This window comes from Talpa occidentalis, unplaced genomic scaffold, assembly GCF_014898055.3.
Source record: "Talpa occidentalis isolate TD23 unplaced genomic scaffold, MPIMG_talOcc4v2.1 talOcc4.14, whole genome shotgun sequence".
Lineage (NCBI taxonomy): Eukaryota > Metazoa > Chordata > Mammalia > Eulipotyphla > Talpidae > Talpa > Talpa occidentalis.
In genome coordinates, this window is record NW_023601433.1 from 39,120,910 (window position 1) to 39,140,872 (window position 19,963).

At 34.9% G+C, this 19,963-nt stretch overlaps 1 protein-coding gene across 7 annotated transcripts in view; it reads right to left on the reverse strand.

Annotated features, from left to right (window-relative positions):
* Positions 1 to 19,963, reverse strand: part of AHCTF1 (AT-hook containing transcription factor 1) — a 73,661-nt gene that overhangs the window by 11,610 nt on the left and 42,088 nt on the right. For 6 of the 7 annotated variants that reach the window (XM_037510330.2, XM_054694965.1, XM_037510329.2 and 3 more), the window contains 11 exons: positions 19,761 to 19,948; positions 15,322 to 15,466; positions 15,113 to 15,244; positions 14,403 to 14,553; positions 13,585 to 13,735; positions 13,199 to 13,306; positions 9,929 to 10,121; positions 8,504 to 8,707; positions 7,572 to 7,971; positions 5,083 to 5,206; positions 4,448 to 4,545 (listed from right to left, as the gene is read on the reverse strand). In XM_037510330.2, the coding sequence (XP_037366227.1) occupies positions 4,448 to 4,545; positions 5,083 to 5,206; positions 7,572 to 7,971; positions 8,504 to 8,707; positions 9,929 to 10,121; positions 13,199 to 13,306; positions 13,585 to 13,735; positions 14,403 to 14,553; positions 15,113 to 15,244; positions 15,322 to 15,466; positions 19,761 to 19,948 (1,894 nt within the window). The remainder of the gene's footprint in view (positions 1 to 4,447; positions 4,546 to 5,082; positions 5,207 to 7,571; positions 7,972 to 8,503; positions 8,708 to 9,928; positions 10,122 to 13,198; positions 13,307 to 13,584; positions 13,736 to 14,402; positions 14,554 to 15,112; positions 15,245 to 15,321; positions 15,467 to 19,760; positions 19,949 to 19,963) is intronic. The other variant, XM_054694966.1, reaches the window with a different exon arrangement.

Below are 19,963 nucleotides of genomic sequence, written 5' to 3' on the forward strand. Positions count from 1 at the left end.
TATTTTAAACTAAAAAAAGTAAAATATTCATGAATTGAGAAGGAAATAGCTACACTGAATTAAAAATATTCATTTGATAAATTATCACTGTGTCAAAAATAGGGGAGGGGCCTACAATGATTTACATTTTGACCCTGTATCTTTAGTATCCAATCATTCAGTTTAAACAATACATTTTTGATACATACAAAGATAAAAATGCAGATTTTTACATTTAAAAATGACAACTGGTTTCTCTCAAATGGAATATAATCCTTGCCCTTATTGTCAAACTTCAATTTAACTGTTTTTTAAAAGGTCAAATGTTTGTTCCTTATTAAATAAATCTAAAAATCATGTTCACCATGTGACTACCAGAAAATGAGCAATCTTTGTTGAGAGCTTCTAAAGAATTATATGAGGGACATAAAATTTGGGCTTTGATCTGGCTATGAAAAAGACGAGGTAGCTCTCTTTTGGCAGAAAGCATACAAATGCTCACAAGTACATTCTACCACTTTAGTAAAAAATAGTGCTCACTTTAAAAATTTTCTCCTTATCTTTCACCTTCTTCTTTGCCAAAGTTTTAACAAGTCATTAACACTCACAGGCCACATATGAAGTTAAGAGTTTATGAACAACACAAAATTCAAAATACCTTGGGGGTTGGGGAAGATGATCTAACTAACTTAAAAACTTTTGTCTAACAACAACAAAAAAATCATTATAAAGGTTTTTAAAAAATACTAACTAGGAAAACATATTGTCATACTATTAACAGATAATGAGAATAATATCCCTAATAGCCAAAGACTGCTTATAATTACAAAATGGAAAAGTTTTCACTTATCAGTTTGGCAAAGAGGAATGGGAAAATATGCACTTTACCGTCCAATCACCAGTGTATATGAAAGCAGTAAGCAACCTTTACTGGAGAAAACAATAAAATACAAAAATGTGTGCATATTCCTTGACCTGAAAAGTCCATGTTTTAGAAATCTACCCAACAAAAATACTAACACAAAATGTGCAAAAATATATACACAAAAATAATCACTACATAAATGATACAATAAAATAAAAATGCCATCAGCCTAAATGTTCACCAATAAGTAATTAGCTAGGCATATAGAGAACATTCCTGCTATGGAAAATGATTGAAGTCACTGAAAAAAGACAGGATTGATCTACATTAATGACATGGGAAAATGTCTTAAATGTATTGTCAAATGAAAAAAAGTTACTTTTGAATAAATTTTACTGGTAAAAATATGTAATAATAAACATTTATTGAGCGTTTAACATCAGAGCTGTTAAGATTTACAAAGAAACCAAATTAGCCTACAGCGTTATATTTACTAAATGCAGAACTGGGTCGTGAAGCCAAGCAATCTGGTTCAAGTTCTTATACTCTGTAGCCATCGTATTTATTGCTTCTGTCAACATATGGGGGAAAACCCGCCCAAAAAAATTTGCAGGAAAAACACTTTAAATTATTAATTAAATAGAGTCCTAAAATAGGTAACAAGGTTATAGGGATTCTTAGTTTACATATTAGACAATACTCTCCAATTATTTTACTATAAACTTATACAGTCATAGGCGAATATAATGACTTTTCAGTCAACTATGGACTGTACATATGAAGGTGGTCCCATATACATAACCTACATGTGTAGTAGGCTATATCATCTAGGTTCATGTAAGTACACCCTACATGCAAGTTCACACAATTACAAAATCACCTAATGACGTATGCATGACTTTGTTAAGCAACTTATGACTGTAAGACTTTCTAAAACTGAGGGGAAAGGCTGTCTCCAGTCTATTCCTAAGGAGACAGGCAGGAAGGCAAAAAGAGTTAAGAGCATGGACATTATCATCAGACAGACAGTACCGACTTCTGCAATTATTTTCCAGCAAAAGGTCAATCTTGGTCTTAAATTATCACAAAGAATAAGAAGTTGCCTATGTAGATATATGAACCCCAGAAGATCAAACAGCAGGTATACAATCCTGCTGTGAACTGTTAATTTACTTTGTTCTATGGTGCTCTTGAGGAAAAAAAAAAAAAAAAAAAAAAGTCCAGACAAGAAATGCTTAAACAAGTTCTGGGCACAAGCACTGAAGGTGTCTCCTTTCTCCAAACTCAACTGTGAGCCTACTAGGAAAATTTATCTTCCTCATTCAATATAGTCAGGGTCTAACTGAGAGGAGGCACTCAGGAAATAATGTTCATTAGATTAAAAAAAATGAGTTCTAGGGCCTCCCCAGTGGTGCAGCGGTTGAGCGCTGGGTTGCAAAGCTGCCTGCGATCTCTACAGCACCGGTTCGATCCCTGGCTGCTCCCTGGCCATGGGAGGAGGGTCCCACATGGCGCGCAGACCTCTCCTGCTGCCCGCTGCTCCCCTCAGCAGTGTACTTCGTCACTCTGTTCTGCTCTCCACTCTGGCTCTGGTGAATTCTCTCACCCTCCCACACCTCTGACTGTACCCAGTGCTTGTATAAATAAATAAATAAACAAATAAAAATCTTTAAAAAAAAAAAAAAATGAGTTCTACATATTTATTAACTTCCCTGAAGTAAGTTCAGCCATTTGCAATTATTTTCCAATAAAAAGGCCAATCTTGGGCCTCCCCGGTGGCGCAGCGGTTGAGCGCTGGGTTGCAAAGCTGCCCGCAGCCTCTGCGGCGCCGGTTCGATCCCCGGCTGCTCCCCGGCCACAGGAGGAGGGTCCCACATGGTGCACAGACCTCTCCTGCCGCCCGCTGCTCCCCTCAGCAGTGTACTTCGGTCCTTCTGCCTGCTCTGCTCCCCGCTCTGGCTCTGGTGAATTCGCTCACCCTCCCGCGCTTCTGACTGTACCCAGTGCTTGTATAAATCAAACAAACAAACAAACAAATAAATAAATCTTAAAAAAAAAAAAAAAAAAAAAGGCCAATCTTGGTCTTAAGTTATCACACAGAATAAGAAGTTGCCTACACAAAACACTACATGACATACATCTCAGCAACATCTTTAAAGATGCATCCCCTAAAGCAAAAAAAGTGAAGGAAAAGATGAGCAGCTGGGACTACATCAAATTAAAAAACTTCTGTATAGCAAAACAGACATTAAGCAAAACAAAGAGGCAACCTACTGACTGGGAAAATTTTTTTTTGCATATAATAGAACTGATAAGGGACTGATCACAAAGATCTACAAAGAGCTCACACAACTCAACAAAAACAAAGTAAATAATCCAGTCAAAAAATGGGCAGAAGAGCTACAAAGACACTTCTCTAAAGAAGAAATGCCAATAGACAACAGGTATATGAAAAAATGTTCAACATCACAAAACCACTTGTGGTTTTGTGCAAATCAAAACCACAATGAGATACCACCTTACACAAGTGAGAATGGCACATATTAAAAAAAAGGCAACAGATGTTGGCGAGGATATGGAGAAAAAGGAACTCTCCTATACTGCTGGTGGGAGTTCAAACTGGTCCAACCACTACGGAAAGCTGTGTGGAGGTTCCTCAATCTGCTAAAAATGGAGTTTCCATATGACCCAGCAATTCTACTCCTAGGAATATACCCAAAGAATACAAAAACATTAATTCAAAAGGAAATCTGCACCCCTATGTTTACTGCAGCACTATTTACAATAGGTAAGCTATGGAAACAACCCAAATGCCCAAAAATAGATGCTGGGATCAAGAAGAAGTGGTACATATACACAATGGAATACTACTCAGCAATCAAAAAATGATAAACGCATGCCATTCGCAGCAACATGGATGGAGCTGGAAGGGATTATGCTCAGTGAAATAAGTCAGAAGGAAAAAGGAAAAATATCGGATGGCTTCATTCATAGGAGGAATGTTGGAGAACCAAATAAGGGACCAGGAAAAAAACTAATTATAATAAATCAAAAAAGAAAATTAACAGGCAACTATTAATCAGAGACACTGCAGGAGAGGGGGAAGGAGAGAAATCAAAACAGGGGAGGGAATGTGTTCTTACACAAGGGGCTATGGTGATGGTGAACAGGTGAATTGGTGATGGGAATTTTGCGGGGACTACACCTGAAAAGAGAAAGCATGCATTGTGCAAAAAGGGAAGAACGTAAAATATAATACAATTAAAAAAAAAAAAAAGTTGCCTATGTAGATATATGAGTCCCAGAAGATCAAAAAACAGGTCTGCAGTCCTGCTGTGGACTTATAATTTACTCTTATTGGCGCTCTGAAGAAAAAAGCCCACAAAAAACATTTTAAGAACTAATAGAACTACAGAGTACTTTCCAAGCAACTCATTGATAGCTGATGTACATCCTTAGAATGCTACTTTTAGCCAGGGATGCTGACCAGCAAGAAAGAATTGAGTAAAGGAAATCTGGATAATAGATTACTTTGTTCTGAAAACAGAAAACTGCACACAAAACACTAAAATGAAATAATTCTAAAGTCAAAAGAATACATACATTTATTGTTACCTGCTTTAACTGCAGAGGTGCAGGTTTCAACTGATACTAGTCCTTTGTCAAAAACTGGTACCGTGGATGTCGGGGTGAGGAATTTCCTTTAGAAACAGAAATATAAACTTTAGTATGTAAGAAGCTTCCTTCTGCTCTAAACAGTTTTAACCCTATTCTCTCTTCAATTTGTCATTTTGTTGGGAACATAATAGTTCAAGCAGTCATTAAAAACAAATAAAAACTTTGCTAGTCTTGTGTCACCGAATGGTAGGGAATAAAACTGCCTTCTGAATCATATCCCTTATGCTCTACCTTGGTGCTATAGGAGACTTGCATCTCAACATACTGAAATCACTAAAAATGAGACAACATGGTAGAATGCATGGCTCTAAATGAAACTTTGGTCTTTAAAAAAATAGAATTACCAAAGAACATAAGAAGTCTGTCTTAATTCCTCATGTCTGTGCATATTCAGGAAATATCTAGTACCATTCTAAGATTTCTTGATAACCTAAATAACACACAACTGTACAAGTAAAACTTTTGTAAGCATGGAAAGATCTAATAGTTAATCTATGCATATTTTACTATTGGTTTTCATTAAATTTTATTAATATTTGAAATCTTCTCTAGAAACTTACCCTTCATGGATTGATGGTACACAAAGAGAAGCTTCAACTCCTTGAATGGGATTTAAGTGATTCAATTCTGAAAGTGCCTCCTCTGCAACTAAGAGATCCTTTGTTTCAGCATCTTCTAAAGTGCCTATAAAACACATAGTTAAAAAAAATTTTTAAAAGATTTATTTATTTATTTATACAAGCACTGGGTATAGTCAGAAGTGCAGGAGGGTGAGAGAATTCACCAGAGCCAGAGCGGGGAGCACAACAGGCAGACCGACGAAGTACACTACTGAGGGGAGCAGCGGGCATGGCAGGAGAGGTCTGCGCACCATGTGGGACCCTCACTGGTGGCCGGGGATCGAACTGGCACTGCAGTTGCTATGGGCAGTTTCGCAGCCCAGTGCTCAACCGCTGTGCCACCAGGGAGGCCCATTAAAAATATTTTTAAATAAAAATTTATGCTACATATTTAGTAATACTCATGGTCTTGGATGATTATTTTTTTTTTGAAGTTACTGGACCCACTTTTGTACTTTTAGGTTTACGGTAACCTTGGCATCAGACTGCCAACCATTCCTATTAATCTTCTGAACCTATGGAACAGCTTCCCTGTAACCAATCCACTTCAGACTTCTAACTTAACAGGCCCCATTTCAAGTGTTTTACATAATATTAACTCACTTAGTCTTCAACATTCAAAGTGCTATTATCACCACTTTACACCATTTTACAGGTGAGAAAACAGAACCATAAAGTTATACCGCATATCCCCAGTTACGAATCTAGCAATATTTGAATCTAACCCATTTTATTCAAGTCTGTGCTATATATTCCCTTGAAAGAACAAAATAAATTTCTACCGAGACCAATCGCTTTAAGAATCATCAAAGAAGAGGGCCTCCCCAGTGATGCAGTGGTTGAGCGCTGGTTGCGAAGCTGCCCGCAGCCTCTGCAGCGTCGTTTTGATCCCCGGCCACTGAGCAAGGGTTCCACATGGTACGCAGACCTCTCCTGCCGCCCGCTGCTCCCCTCAGCAGTATACTTTGGTCCTTCTGCCTGTTCTGCTCCCTGCTCTGGCTCTGGTGAATTCTCTCACCCTCCTGCGCTTCTGACTGTACCTGTGCTTGTATAAATAAATAAATCTTTAAAAAAAAAAAATCATCAAAGATGCTGCTTTGAATATTCTCATCTAATATTTATCATTCAAATATTTTAGGGGAACACAACCTATCAAAATAGTGATGCTGGGCCTCCCCGGTGCCGCAGCAGTTGAGCACTGGGTTGTGAGGATGCCCGCGGTCTCTGCGGCGCCGGTTTGATCCCCGGCTGCTCCTGGGCCACCGGAGGAGAGTCCCACATGGCACGCAGGCCTCTCCTGCCACCCGCTGCTCCCCTCAGCAGTGTACTTCGGTCCTTCTGCCTGCTCTGCTCCCCACTCTGGTGAATTCTCTCACCCTCCTGAGCTTCTGACTGTACCCAGTGCATGCATAAACAAACAAACAAATAAATAAAAACATGCCTCTATTTAAAAAAAAAAAAAATAGTGATGTTAACTTCTAGATATATGCTATTTATAACAACAGTTGTAAACTCTTACATCATTTAATGTTTATGATGTCAGCTTTATTTAATAAAGACTAACTGTTCTGGTCTCTTATCCTAAGAAAACTTAGCTTAAGTTAAGCAGAAAATGTCTCCCAAAAGAAATCACCTGACAGATTGTATATTACTATTTGACTTCACAGATTTAAAGTTAGGAGTTACCTTTAAAAAATTTGCTTTACTGCATAGTGGATAAGAAACATGGATAATGTTTTCTAAGCAAGTTTCTCCTCTTTTCCATATTCCTGTGGCCCACTCTCTGGACCCTAGCCTAGCAATTGTCAGACTATGTTCTGAGTACTTCTTTGTTTTTCACTAGTCTCTAAATTAGATTTAAGCAGCTCACTCCTACATAGAAGCTCACCAATCACACAACAACAGGGGCTCAGACATCTTTTTTTGATAGATAAATATAAAAAAAAATAAATTCATGGGCCCTTGGACCAAATTTATTTTGATTGTAAGTTATTTTGGAGGTAGGGTTGGAGAGAATGAATTTCTGGTTTCTAAGCAGCTTTTTAGAAAGCTGAAACTGCAGGATAAATTAAAAATCATAATGGCAATCTAGCCTTTAAAGTCAGTATTTATTTCGTATTACTACCGGAAGGCCTTAAGGCAGAATCGCCATCTGACATGTCTTAGAACCTTCATGTTTTTCAAATTTTATTTCAAAAAAAAAAAAAACAAAACCTCACAAAAATTATCCTCCCCTCAAATCTTATACATATTTATAGTAAAAAAATGTAACTAATACTTGCAGGTAGAAAGAATAAAATGTTTTGTGTCTAGAACTTAGTACACTGTGAATTATGTAATTATGTAAAACCTGTTACTTTCCTTATGGTGGAAAAAATTCCACTGCAAATTTTGTGGCAATGGCCAATTATTTGGAAATGTGTTCTTACCTGTTTGCTTCTCCAGTTCCGGAAGAGTTACCTCCAGCTCAAACACATCTTTATCACCATCCTTCTTGGTTTGTTCGGATAAATTAACAATTAGTTCAGTGGAAGAACTTGATGGCTTTGAGGTCATGAACATATCTTCAAAGTCTTCTGGTGCATCCTGATATTCCAAGGTAGTCTGGTCTGATCTGCTTGAGGTATTGCTGTTTTCTTTACTCACATCCAGTTTCTCTAAATTTTGTGAAGGCGTATCCTCTGACATCACAGCAATTTCCTGATGACCCTTCTCTGGGCTATTCAGGGAAAAAGATGTTCTCTTATCTTTGCTCTTCAGCCATTCAGTTTCTGCTGGAACGTCACATTTATGAAAAGATGTAACTGCCCTTTTGCCGTCATCTGCAGCCTGTTAAGTAAAAGGTTTGGAGGAAAATTTTTTTTTTTTTACTAGTAAAAATCAGTCATGTGGGGTGCTAAGTTATCCATCATCCCAATCATACCAATCCTTTCGAAGCTCTACACTCTCTCCAAAGTCTCTTCTCAAACTACATTTTTTCTAAATCCTTACACGGTTAAAATTTAATGGTCAATAATTTCCCTATTTGAAAACAAATCAAGTAAAAAAGAATACAGTATGTTAAAAACAAACCAAAAAAAAAAAACCCCAAAGCATGAAGTGTTTGGTTGTCTTGATTCTAGTTCTGTATCTGCCACCAAATAGTTATTTGACCACAGGCAGTTTATTTAGTGCCTCAGAGTCCTATTCACCTGTACACTATGGGTTTGGCTCAGCCAATGCCACCCTAATATTTTCTAAGCTAATATTTTCTGATTTCATGACTATCTGCAATATTACAATAAAAAACAACAGTAATTATTTAAATTGATTTATCCAACAACTCTTAAGACTTTTTTGTCTCAACTATTATCAAACTCACTCCAGCAGTCCATTTTGTGGTCATGCCTTCTTCCATGAATGAAATTCTGGTTTCTTTAAGTCGTAATGGAGGCGTAAGAGATGGACCAGGTGACAGAGACGGAGATGCTAAAGGTGTTGTTCGAAGACCCGTTCTTAGGATGGACTGAGGGGTGAACTCGGAAAATCCAGAGGCAGTAACTGACATGGCCAAAGTTTTAGCTTTCTATGACAAAGAGCAAATGGATTCCACCATTAGCATTTGCAAAAGGCATATAAATATAACTAGCAACCAAGTCAACTGAGGGAATCATAAGAGTGACTACATTCTCACCACCATAAACACACTACTAACCATTTTTATTACAAATTACTATTTAGAAAGAAAATAAAAAATTCTACTCAGGACATTCTATATGTAACTTTCTTAAGTAAGATACTATCTACAATCATTCTAGAAAATAAAGTGCCAAGATAAATTATTTAACAAACAGCTTAGGAAACTTGTTAGATGAAAGAGATGATCATGTAGGTGAGCTGACCTCCGTTAATTAATTGCAAGAAGCTAATCTAAATAAGTAAGATTGATGTTAAAAGAGTATTTCAGAAAAAAATATAATTTTATCCATGAACGGTAACTCATTTACTTATAAGAGTCATCGAAGACTAACTATAATGAATAAAAATAATTAGGACAGAAACCATTTAGTAGAAATAATTGCTTAATTTAATCTCTCTTCTAAAGAATTAGTGAACATATTACTGGGACCCATTAGATTACTAAATTCCATTAGACCTGTTAAGATTGTATTGTTTTTCTAGACTGTTTCTGGTTAGCAGACAACAAAATTATCCTGATTTAATTTCATTTGAATGTAGTTGTAAAGAACATAAAATGATTGTCTTGTGATAGCTTAAGAGAAAAGAAATACTGCATTAGGTATTAAAACTTCAGGAACTTAGTCTTATTAATCTTTTCAACTTTAGGAAGGAGACTGAAGTAATCATCCTTGATTGAATCAAAAATCATTGAAAGAATCATAAAATTTAACTGCAGAACTAAAAAAGATTTGATAGATAGAGCAAAATTAGAACATGAACTTAAAAAAAAAAAAAAAAACCCCCAAAAACATGAAAGCATTTTTCAAAGGGTCTACACCAATTCTGTAATAACCACACAAGCCTCGGCCTTGTATTACATTCAGAAAGACAATGTAACTGTGAACCTTAAGCGTGTCAAAGGATAAGAAGAAAACTTTTTAAGACAGTATAAAATTACAGTAAGCATTTTGAAAAGATAACCACAAAATATTTTCACAGAGGGGGGAAGAAAAAGACTTAAAGCCATCAATTATTCAGAGATATCATTTATAAACAAATTATTTCTTCCTGCTACTTAAAAAGAACTTACTAGTTTTATTGTGAACTCTAGATATCTAATACTCACCTTAACTACAAGAGGAGTCTCAAGTAAATGTAATTCTGATGCTCTGGAGGTATTCTGATGTGATCCTTTCAATTGTGAACTTACGGGCAATGAACTGGATGCTAGACACAAAGGAAATCTTGGGGGGCTTTGCTGAATAAACCCCGAACACTGAGAAGGCTGAGAGACAGGATGAACAACCAAATCCAGTAGTCTGTAATCAAAATATACATATGAACAGAAAACTCCAGGTAACATTTATTGAGATATATTGAGGGGGGAAAAAAAATCTAAAGAATTTAATATTCCATTTACTTTGATTCAGAGTTTTATATCCACTGGTAAACAGATAATCACATGCTAACATAAATGAAGTTAAGGGGCCTTCCTAGTGGTCCAGGGGTTAAAGTCTCAGTGCTATCAAGCTATCGCCAACCACTGTGGCCTGAATTCAATCCCTGGCTAGGGAGCTAAACCACATGGTGCAGCAGACCTGTATCTTGCCCGCTGCTTCCCTCAGCAGTGTATTTCAGTGCTCACCACTATGTCTCTGGTGAATCCTCTTACCCCTTGCTCTCTGGTCTACACTCCAGTTCTTGTATGCATGAATAAAATATTTAAAAAAAGAATGAAATATGTGAAGTCAAGTATATCCCCACGATCAGTTCATAAAGTCAGAAAATTATTCAGCAGCAAAAAAGAGAACTAGGAATTCTAGTTAACTAATGCAGTAAATAATACCATCACCAATGCACAAATTCTAGTTCTCTTCCCTATCTTTTACCAATATGTAGAGTCCACACTATGTACCAGACATTTCTTTTCAAATGAAGATGAATTGTTGATGACTTAAATTACTAAAGAAAACAAGGTAAAACTTCCCCAGCAATCCATCTGCTAAAAAATTCATTGTTACTAACATGTAAAAATCTTTTCACTTACATGCAAAATACTGGTTTGTTCTTTTAGTTCTGATCACAATAAAGACTAATACAACAAGAAAAAGCCAATAGTTACAAATTAATAATGTAATGACAAAATGGATTCTCAAGACTCAACTGAATAGTCTTCTAGACTGTCCTGAATCCAGTACATACCAAATATAAAATTGATCTCATCGATGACTTGCAATTAGCATGCCTAGTCCAAATAGTTTGAAAATTTTAATTTTTAGAAAAAAAATCTAATTTCAGAAGTGAAATTTTCATGTTACAATTCCTGGTGGACCATTTGATAAGGTCACTCATTTTCCAGTTTCCTAGTTGTTTATTTGATAGCTATTTTTTCTATCATTAAAATCACTACCTTTTTACTACACCAAAATGCCTATGTGGTTCTAGTGAAAATAATCAGTAAAGTACATGTTTCAGAGCCTGGAAATAAAAACTTAGAGTTCTGTGTCTTCCTTGTTATTCTATCCTTTAGGGTAAATGCAATTTTCACTATGACCAACATAGGTCAGGTGTTTTTAAGATCGAACCTGTTTTTTACCCAGTGGGGAAATATATGCAGGAAACATTTTCTTAAGAGAGGGTCTTTCTACTAACAAGTACTAAGTACAGTTTTGAGACTTCCACCAAATTAAGAATATCTGATCAAGCTGCTAGATATTCTTCCTCTAATGTCTGTTCTGATTCTTCTTTTCCTTCTCTGCTTCATGTATCTTCAAATTCTGTATTTGTTAATTGTTTGCTCATTTTTATATAGAGCTCCCAAATATATAATTTGTTAAATGCCTTTTATATGCCAACATTTTACGTTTAAGGTGCCAGTTTATGAACAACTGCTTTTTAAAGTAGGGGCCATGCAAAAAACATTATCTACTGAGTAAAATCAAAATTCTTATGCTAACAAGACTACTGTATTTAAGTTATACTAAAAAAAAAAATTGAGAAAATATCTTTATATTTTTGATTATGGTATTTCTTCAAAAAAACATTAAATATTGCACTAGGTCTTAGGATTTTCTCAACAATTTTTGATCACGAGCCAAGCAAGTAATGTATTTGGAACACAGTCAAAACACAAACTACGTAAAATAGCACAGACCCTTATTATATGCAGCGCCTGTTAATACTACCCATTCTCTTTATCAGTCAGTCTAGTCAACTTACTACTCACAAAGCAAACCAGTTTGAAAAATATAGAATTAGGGAATGGAATGATTCTTATTAAAAAATATTTACAACTCAATGGCTTTAAAGGATTCTCAAAGTACTTTTTTAAGTCCTTAGGCCATCAGTCAAAAATCTAAACTTATTAATGTTCCCTTCTTGAACACCAGATCTATAAAAGTACAAAGGGGGGCCTCCCTGGTGGCGCTAGGGGTTAAGACTAAAGTTACGATGCTATCCACAGCCACTGCAGCACGAGTTCAATCCCCGACCAGGAGCTACTCACATGGCACAACAGACCTCTCCTGTCTTACCCGCTGCTACCTTCAGCAGTGTATTTCAGTCAATCTGCCTGTTCTACTCTTTACTCTGGTGAATCCTCTCATCCCCACCCCCGCACCTCTGGCTTGTACCCCAGGTCTTGTATGCATAAATAAATAAATCTTTAACAAGAAAAAAAAAGTACAAAGGGACCAAGAAAAGTGACTTGTGGAAAAAGTAAGAACTACCGAGAGGAAAACAGAAAGTAACAATGATTCTTGAAACAATCTTCTTACACTTTCCTGAGGATACTTAAGAAAACAACCCCAACCAAAATAAATTTAATCCAAAAAATGGGAAATCCTTTCAAGGATTTCTGTTCAAAGGATTCCTTTGAAAAATACATGTTACGTACACTATGAACAGTTTTGGTCCTAATATCAAAAATTAAAATAATTTCATTCCCATGAAATCTTTATCCTTGATAAAATGTAAAGAACAGAAAATTATAACAATCATGGGCTTCATCAAAAAATGAAGAACACATTAAGAAACACTTGTTTGTTCTCCGCTATTAAGTGATTATCAACTGTTTTTCAACTAATGTCCTTTTAAATAAAACACAATCATAATTTCATCTTGAATGTAAAACTTCCATTTACCTATTTACCTTTCTAATACCATAGGATAAGATGTAAAAATATTACTGCATGTGAAGAAATCATACAAAAATTCTAAGCAGACTGCAGTTGATGCAAAATTTCCTAAAATACTGCCAAAATTATTTAAAACAAAAGCAAGCCTTAAAAACTCACTCAAGAACACAATCTTTGTAAAATTTTAATGATAACTGAAAACAACAATGTGTTTAACTACCTAACATTGTGTCTCTGAGAACAGCTGAATAAATTCTTACCTAGAAATTTTTTGTGAGGCTTTTGAAATTGGTGTTCCAACAAATGCCTCAGGCAGCTCTGGATCTGGGAGAGAATATACTATAGGAGATGGTTCTTCTATTTTAGGACTACAAAGAAAATTAATATTTAACTTTTGATTATACATCACAAGGAGTATTAAAAGTATTTAAGAAATTGGGATTAGACAGGAGAGAAAGACTTTCACTTTTTAGTTTGTACATTGCTGCTTATTTAAAATAACAACACAATCATTTTTAAATTTAAAGACAAAAGATTTTTCTGTCTTACATTATTAATAAACTCTTAAGGCTGGACTGTTTATGAATGCTGACAACATCTGGGAAAGAACACACAGCATCACTATAAAAGATGCAAGAAAACGTACCTATTGTAGAGGGAGATGCTATTTTTAGGTTCACTGTTTGTCCAAACCTCTCCAATTTTAGACAACACATTATTGATGAAAGTAGATCTTGTTAACACAGTCCCTGTTACAGTTTTCTTTGGAACTGCTGATAATGGTTTGGGTCTAGAAACTGTAAAATGAAGAATGTAGTGTTTATTTTCATTTAACACAAGGATTTTAATATAAGATTAATATGAAAGTTATTGGAGAACATGGATCTCAAGATTAACAGTAATTAAAATTGTATTTGATTTAGTGGTATCTATGCAGAAATTAACAATTTGGGTTTTGGGGAGATGGTGAAAAAAATTATCCTACCCATTCTCTAAATTGAAAGTAGTTCTTCAAATGAAATAAAGGGGTCTTTCATTCTGTGTTAGATTCCCAAATAAACAAAACTTCCAAAGTCTTACATTTTTTGTGGTAGCATGGGTTACAAAAACAAAGTATCACTGTTTTGTTTTTATCTAAATATAACAATTATTTCAGAAGATAACCATTCAATTTTCTTTCTAGCCAATTAATTGATGGCACTTTCTTTTTTTAACACATAAAATTAAAATTTAAAAATTTTAAATTTAAAAATTAAAATTTTAATTTATATTAAGATTCCCCTGGTTGTCTCATAAGTTATCTTATTTATTCCTTTTTTATAGTAGTAGGTTTGGCTTACAGGGTTGTTTGTGTAAAAGAACTGTAGTATCTTCCACCTCAGATAGTGTTACCACACTGCACACCACCAAGATACACATAATCCATTACCATAATCCTTGATGACATGTTTTAATAAATTTTACCTTCTCGAAGAACTGATGATGTGGACAAATGGTAAGGCTTTGCTCTTTCAACGGCTAATTTTCGCTGGACTCTTGGAAGAATTTTCCCATATTGGTCTAGTATAGAATTTCGAGCAACTGATCTCTCCCGCAAACGAGGATCACGATCATTCTATAGAACATACCATAATTGTTAAAAATATAATTATTAATACCCAAGAATATCTTTCTCTGCTAACATACCCATTCTTCTAATCCAAGGACCTCATATACCTAATTTTATCAATTCTTACAAATAGATAAATTCTACATTTCTCCTACCAAGTCTTCTCCACAACTAATAAAACAATGGCTATCATTTACTAAGCACATACATGTATGAATGCAACATTACTTGACAAATACTTCACAGATAAACAAAGCTTATGGAGTGTTCCGAGAACAATGAGCAAACTAAGAATGAGTTTGACAGCTCATGCTCTTTGCATTACAGCTCCTACAGCTGTTCTTTACTTCTTTATGCAGATATACTTAAGTGTGGGCAGACATCTTAACAGAAATTCTTATAAATAACAATACCCTGGTATCAATTCTGCTATATATGGTAAAAAGAGCATTCGCCAACCTCTAGATTATCTAAATGCTGTGCTCACCAGCCTATAAGCTCTTATAAAAAAGTCATTAGTTTCCTTATTCACATGTACATCAAAATTAAAATAAGTTAGCTATACCATAAGATTAATCTTCAGAGTTTGGTTCAATTTCAAGGCAGGGATATAATTGGCACGTTGCAAATGATGAACTAAAAGGAATTCATGGTTCTGAACACTGGTGCTGGACTGCAAAAATCTCACCAAACACTCCTAGGAAGAACAAAATAGATTTGTAAACTACTAACTTATTCCAAATTTCTGACAAGTTCATACAGGTAAGTCATTACCTGCTCAGTGTCTGTAAATGGTAGCTTCAGTAAATCCTCCATCAGGCCCATTTCCTGACAGACTTCATATGTGTGCTTTAGTAACTCTTCTATATTCAGCCTGTGAGAATGTTGTCGTAATAAACTCCAAGCCTCAATCATGCACCTGAAATCCGTATTTATCCATGTTTAGTCTTCAAAAAGCTGTATTTTTAGTTTATTTTTTATTTTTAAACAATATTTGCTTCCCCCCACCCCCTCAGATTGAGTACCCATAGAATTTCCTTCCCCAAGGCACCCGTGCACCATAACCACAGTCCTCTGTACTCCTCCCAAAAAGCTATTTTAAAATTTTCAAAACAAATAATTTAATCTAAGGACTCTCAAGATAATTTGTACATGTAATTTAAAAGTGCTTTGATAGTTTAAGGAATACTAATCACTCACAATGAAGTGTGCTAATGCCAACAGAAGACAAATCATCTAAGACTTAAATATATTTTTTAATTTACATAACAAAAAACATTGAAAAATATCCACTACGATTGATCATGTTTAATGTAGCAGTTAGAATATTTTGAGAAATCAACAATTTTCAAGACAGAAGAGGAGGTAGAATAAAAAATGCCTAATTAGACAGGGATAGCATCAAGGGAAAAGTTCAAAATCATCATATCTAAGTGAATGGGTAATTTTTATTTTATGAACATCTTAATAAAAAAGTTTTTACTGAAATAACCACCAACATTGGGAATAAAGACTTATATAAACAATGTGTAAAAACAAGGGCCTCCCCTGGTGGTGCAGCGGTTAAGCGCTGGGTTGCGAGGCTGACTGCAGCCTCTGCAGCGCCAGTTCGATTGCGGGCCACCGGCAAGGGTCCCAAAAAACACCAATGTGTAATATGTGAACAAAGCCATACATAGAATTTATTATTCACAATGAAAATGCACTTGAGGAAGTTTTGGCAGTATAGTCCCAGGCTTCCTGTAAATACAAAGTTCCTTTAGGAAGCAAAAGGTACACACTATTGGCAGGTGAGGGCCACCTATTATTTTTGTTGTTCTGGGACTAGAATAGTCTACAAGTTCTTTTCCTCAGGACTTGTAAAGACCACTGACCTAAACAGGTAAGATTTAGGCATATTCCCTAAACATCTACATCTGAATTGCCTTGCCACTTCTCTTTCTACCAGCACAGATAAGATAGTGTGGTTGTTATAACCTGAATGTTTTAGAGGGATAATTTTTTTCCTAAATCAAAAATATAGTAATTTGAAAATGAACACAACATTTTTGTAGAATGAGAAATAATGAAAATAAACTGAATACCTCACTATTAAAAAAAGCAGATGAAGGCATGAAAAGATGTATGTTGAATTTGACTTAGGATGGGTGTACAGAATCTTCACTGTACTTTTTATTTTTGTTTATACTGGAATCTTCTCTTAAAAATGTTTATATAAAAAAAAAAATCCAGTGGAAAAATAGTGATAAAAAGCCATTAAAAGTGGTAGTAAAAACCATGAAAATTAAAAAACATTGACGTGAAAAAGACACAAGTCTTAAAAATATGGAAAACTTATGTCTTCATAAAAACATTTTCAACATAATTTTAAATCCATTGTAAAGCAAAGTAAAAAGACAAATGATAAACTTAAAGGAAAAAACAATCTCAAAGGGTCAATAGCCATAACATACAAAGAATTCTAACAACTACATAAAAAACAGACAGGTAATAAAAAAAGATACCTCTCCATGAAGAGATGTATTTTCTTCTTACTATAATGTGATCAAACACATTATGATTTTCACCTATAAGATGGATATACCGGGCATGCCACAAGCAATGGGAGGTTAAAATGGCATAAACACTTGGAAGGTTAATTTGCTACAACTATCAAAACTACAATTGCAAATATCCTTCCACCCTGTAATTTCACTTTTAGGATCTTATAAAGGTGCAGTAATGTCAAATGTGTGGCAACTCATGGCAAAAGACTGAAAATGGCAAAAAAAAAAAAAGTGAAAATAACATTACATTAAAAATAATCTAAATGCTCATTAAAGTGAGCTACTTAAAAAGAAATACTGGATCATCCACACAATGAACTACTATGCAACAGTTAAAAGTATGGATGCTTTCATGTACTACTGTGAAATGAGCATCAAACTATTGATAAATTGAAAAAAGTGTATTACAGAAGAAAGTATACAGCATACTTTACATTATACAGTATACTTTACATTTTTAACAGGAAGAACGAACATATATGGGTTGTCGGAAAAGTCATGACTCATTTTTGCCTAGAAAATATACATCATGACTTTTCTAACAAACTAATATATTTGCTAACGTATAGCATTAGCAACATCTTAGGAAGTACACAGAAGAACTAATTAACATGATTGGTTTCCAGAGGAAACCAAGAAGATATTTTATATGTTCTGAATAAAGTATATAAATGTCATACTATTCAAAAACAAACAATTAAAAAGACATATTGGACCCTCCTCTCTGGCCTATTGGTAAGTTGTGTTGTTTGTTTTTTGTTTTTGTTAAGTTTTTTACTTTAAGATTCTACTTCCCATTAAATAGTAGGATTCAGATGAATTTATTTCACTCATCAAGTATTAGTCTGTAACAGCATATTAAAAACAAAACACAAATGATCTTTTATCCTAGTTTCCCTCACAGCAGGAAAAGATAGTAACCTCCACTTCAAGAAATGGTTGCTCCATTGCCAACACTTACATACATTTTAAAATTAGAGTCCCTAAACTCCCCTTAATCCCTTGTTCCTATGGTTGCAAAGTCACAGTGCTAGGAAGAGCAGTAAGAAAAATAATCTAATTGATGAAAGACTAGACTACCATGTTGGCAGTAAGCCATTTCAATAAAAAAATATATGGGGGTTCTTTGTTATACAAGACAGAAACAGCCACAAAAAAAATTCAAGAGGCAAATCTTTAAAAATGCTATTCTACCTAAGTACATAATCATCACACTGTACAGACCAAAATGAAAAAATAAACTCCAGAGAAGTAAACAAGCAACCACTGATTTCTAGGCAGTATAAAAGCAAAAGACTGGGAAAAGGTTTACCAGGTATAAAAGAAATGTTGGTGTGGCTCTATTGACAATTAGCCTATAAAAATAAAAGGTGATAGTAAAAAAAAAAGAAAAAAGAAAAATTTAAGCTCTTATGTAACAAATTAAACTACAAAAAGCCGACAGTATTACAAGAAATAGAAAATTCATTGTTAGGACACAAGCTGCCTACCTTTCTTAGTAACTTATTAAACAGATTACACACAAAAAAGTCATTGACGCTGGAAGATTAAAGTCAAAATGAACAAATGTGATCTCTTAGACAAATATACTTGAAATCTCACCTAAAAAATGAGTTACACACTGATGACCTACCAATGAATAAAACAAGTCTTACTAAATATAAAGGATGGGCATCACAATGATCATGATGTGTGATCATAATGCAATTAAGTTCCAGAAGAAAAGGTCATTTTTCAAACCTCCATTTGATAATTATACCTTCTAAATAACTACTAGGAAGAGAAAAATATAATGGGACTGTAAATATTAAAGTTAGAAGACAAATATAATTAAAATTGTGGCATGAAACCAAAACAATGTGCAGAACATTCAGATTTGTATTTTTATGACAGATTTAAGAATAAAAATGAGAAGCCACCCAATCTGAGTGAAAAAGTACAGAATTCAAGAAATAAAATTGAAAAGCATACATAATGATTGCACTTACAGAAAAAAAATTCTTAGCTCTATTATACTTCTAATAAACTAAGACAAAACAATGTTAAATAGCTGAAAATCTAAAGCATATTTTTCTACCTTCAATCTACCACTGTACTGTGCATCATAATTAATTTTCAAGTAACCTGTATTATCCTTCTCCTTCCCTAAGACCTTTATGCTGGTAGCTTTTCCATGGTGTGAACTGTATTGATGGACATACCATCACAACTGTGGCTTGGCATACAGGTTACTTAACATTGACAGATCAAGAATCCTAAGAATAGGGCTCCCTGGTGGCACAGGGGTTAAAGCCTCAGCACCATCAAGCTATTGCCAGCCACTGCATCATGAGTTCAATCCCTGGCTAGGAAGCTAACCCACATATGGCGCAGCAGACTTCTCCTGTCTTGTGTGCTGCTCCCCTCAGCAGTGTATTTCAGCATATCTGCCTGTTCTGCTCCCCACTCTGTCACTGGTGAATCCTCTCACCCACTGTACCTCTGGCCTATACCCCAGTTCTTATATGCATAAATAAATAAAAATAAATCTTTGAAAAAAGAACCCTAAGAATACTATGTAATAAAACCAAATAAAAGTAAAATATTATACATTGCTAATTCTATTTCATCAATTGCACTAATATACATGACCAAGAGCCTGTCTGTACTCTCAAAACATGTACTTACCTATTAAAAAGCAGAACGGTTAGGTGAAGGATAACATCACTACCTTTGGACACCGTTGGCTTCATTGTCTGAATGTATCTGAGGGCTTGTCTGTGTTCACCCTGACTCATGAAGGCTTGAATAATTTTTGAATGTTGCCATGATACAGGCTTTGCAGTAGCTGGGTGAAACAGAAGATCCAAACCACTCTAAAAATTGTAAGA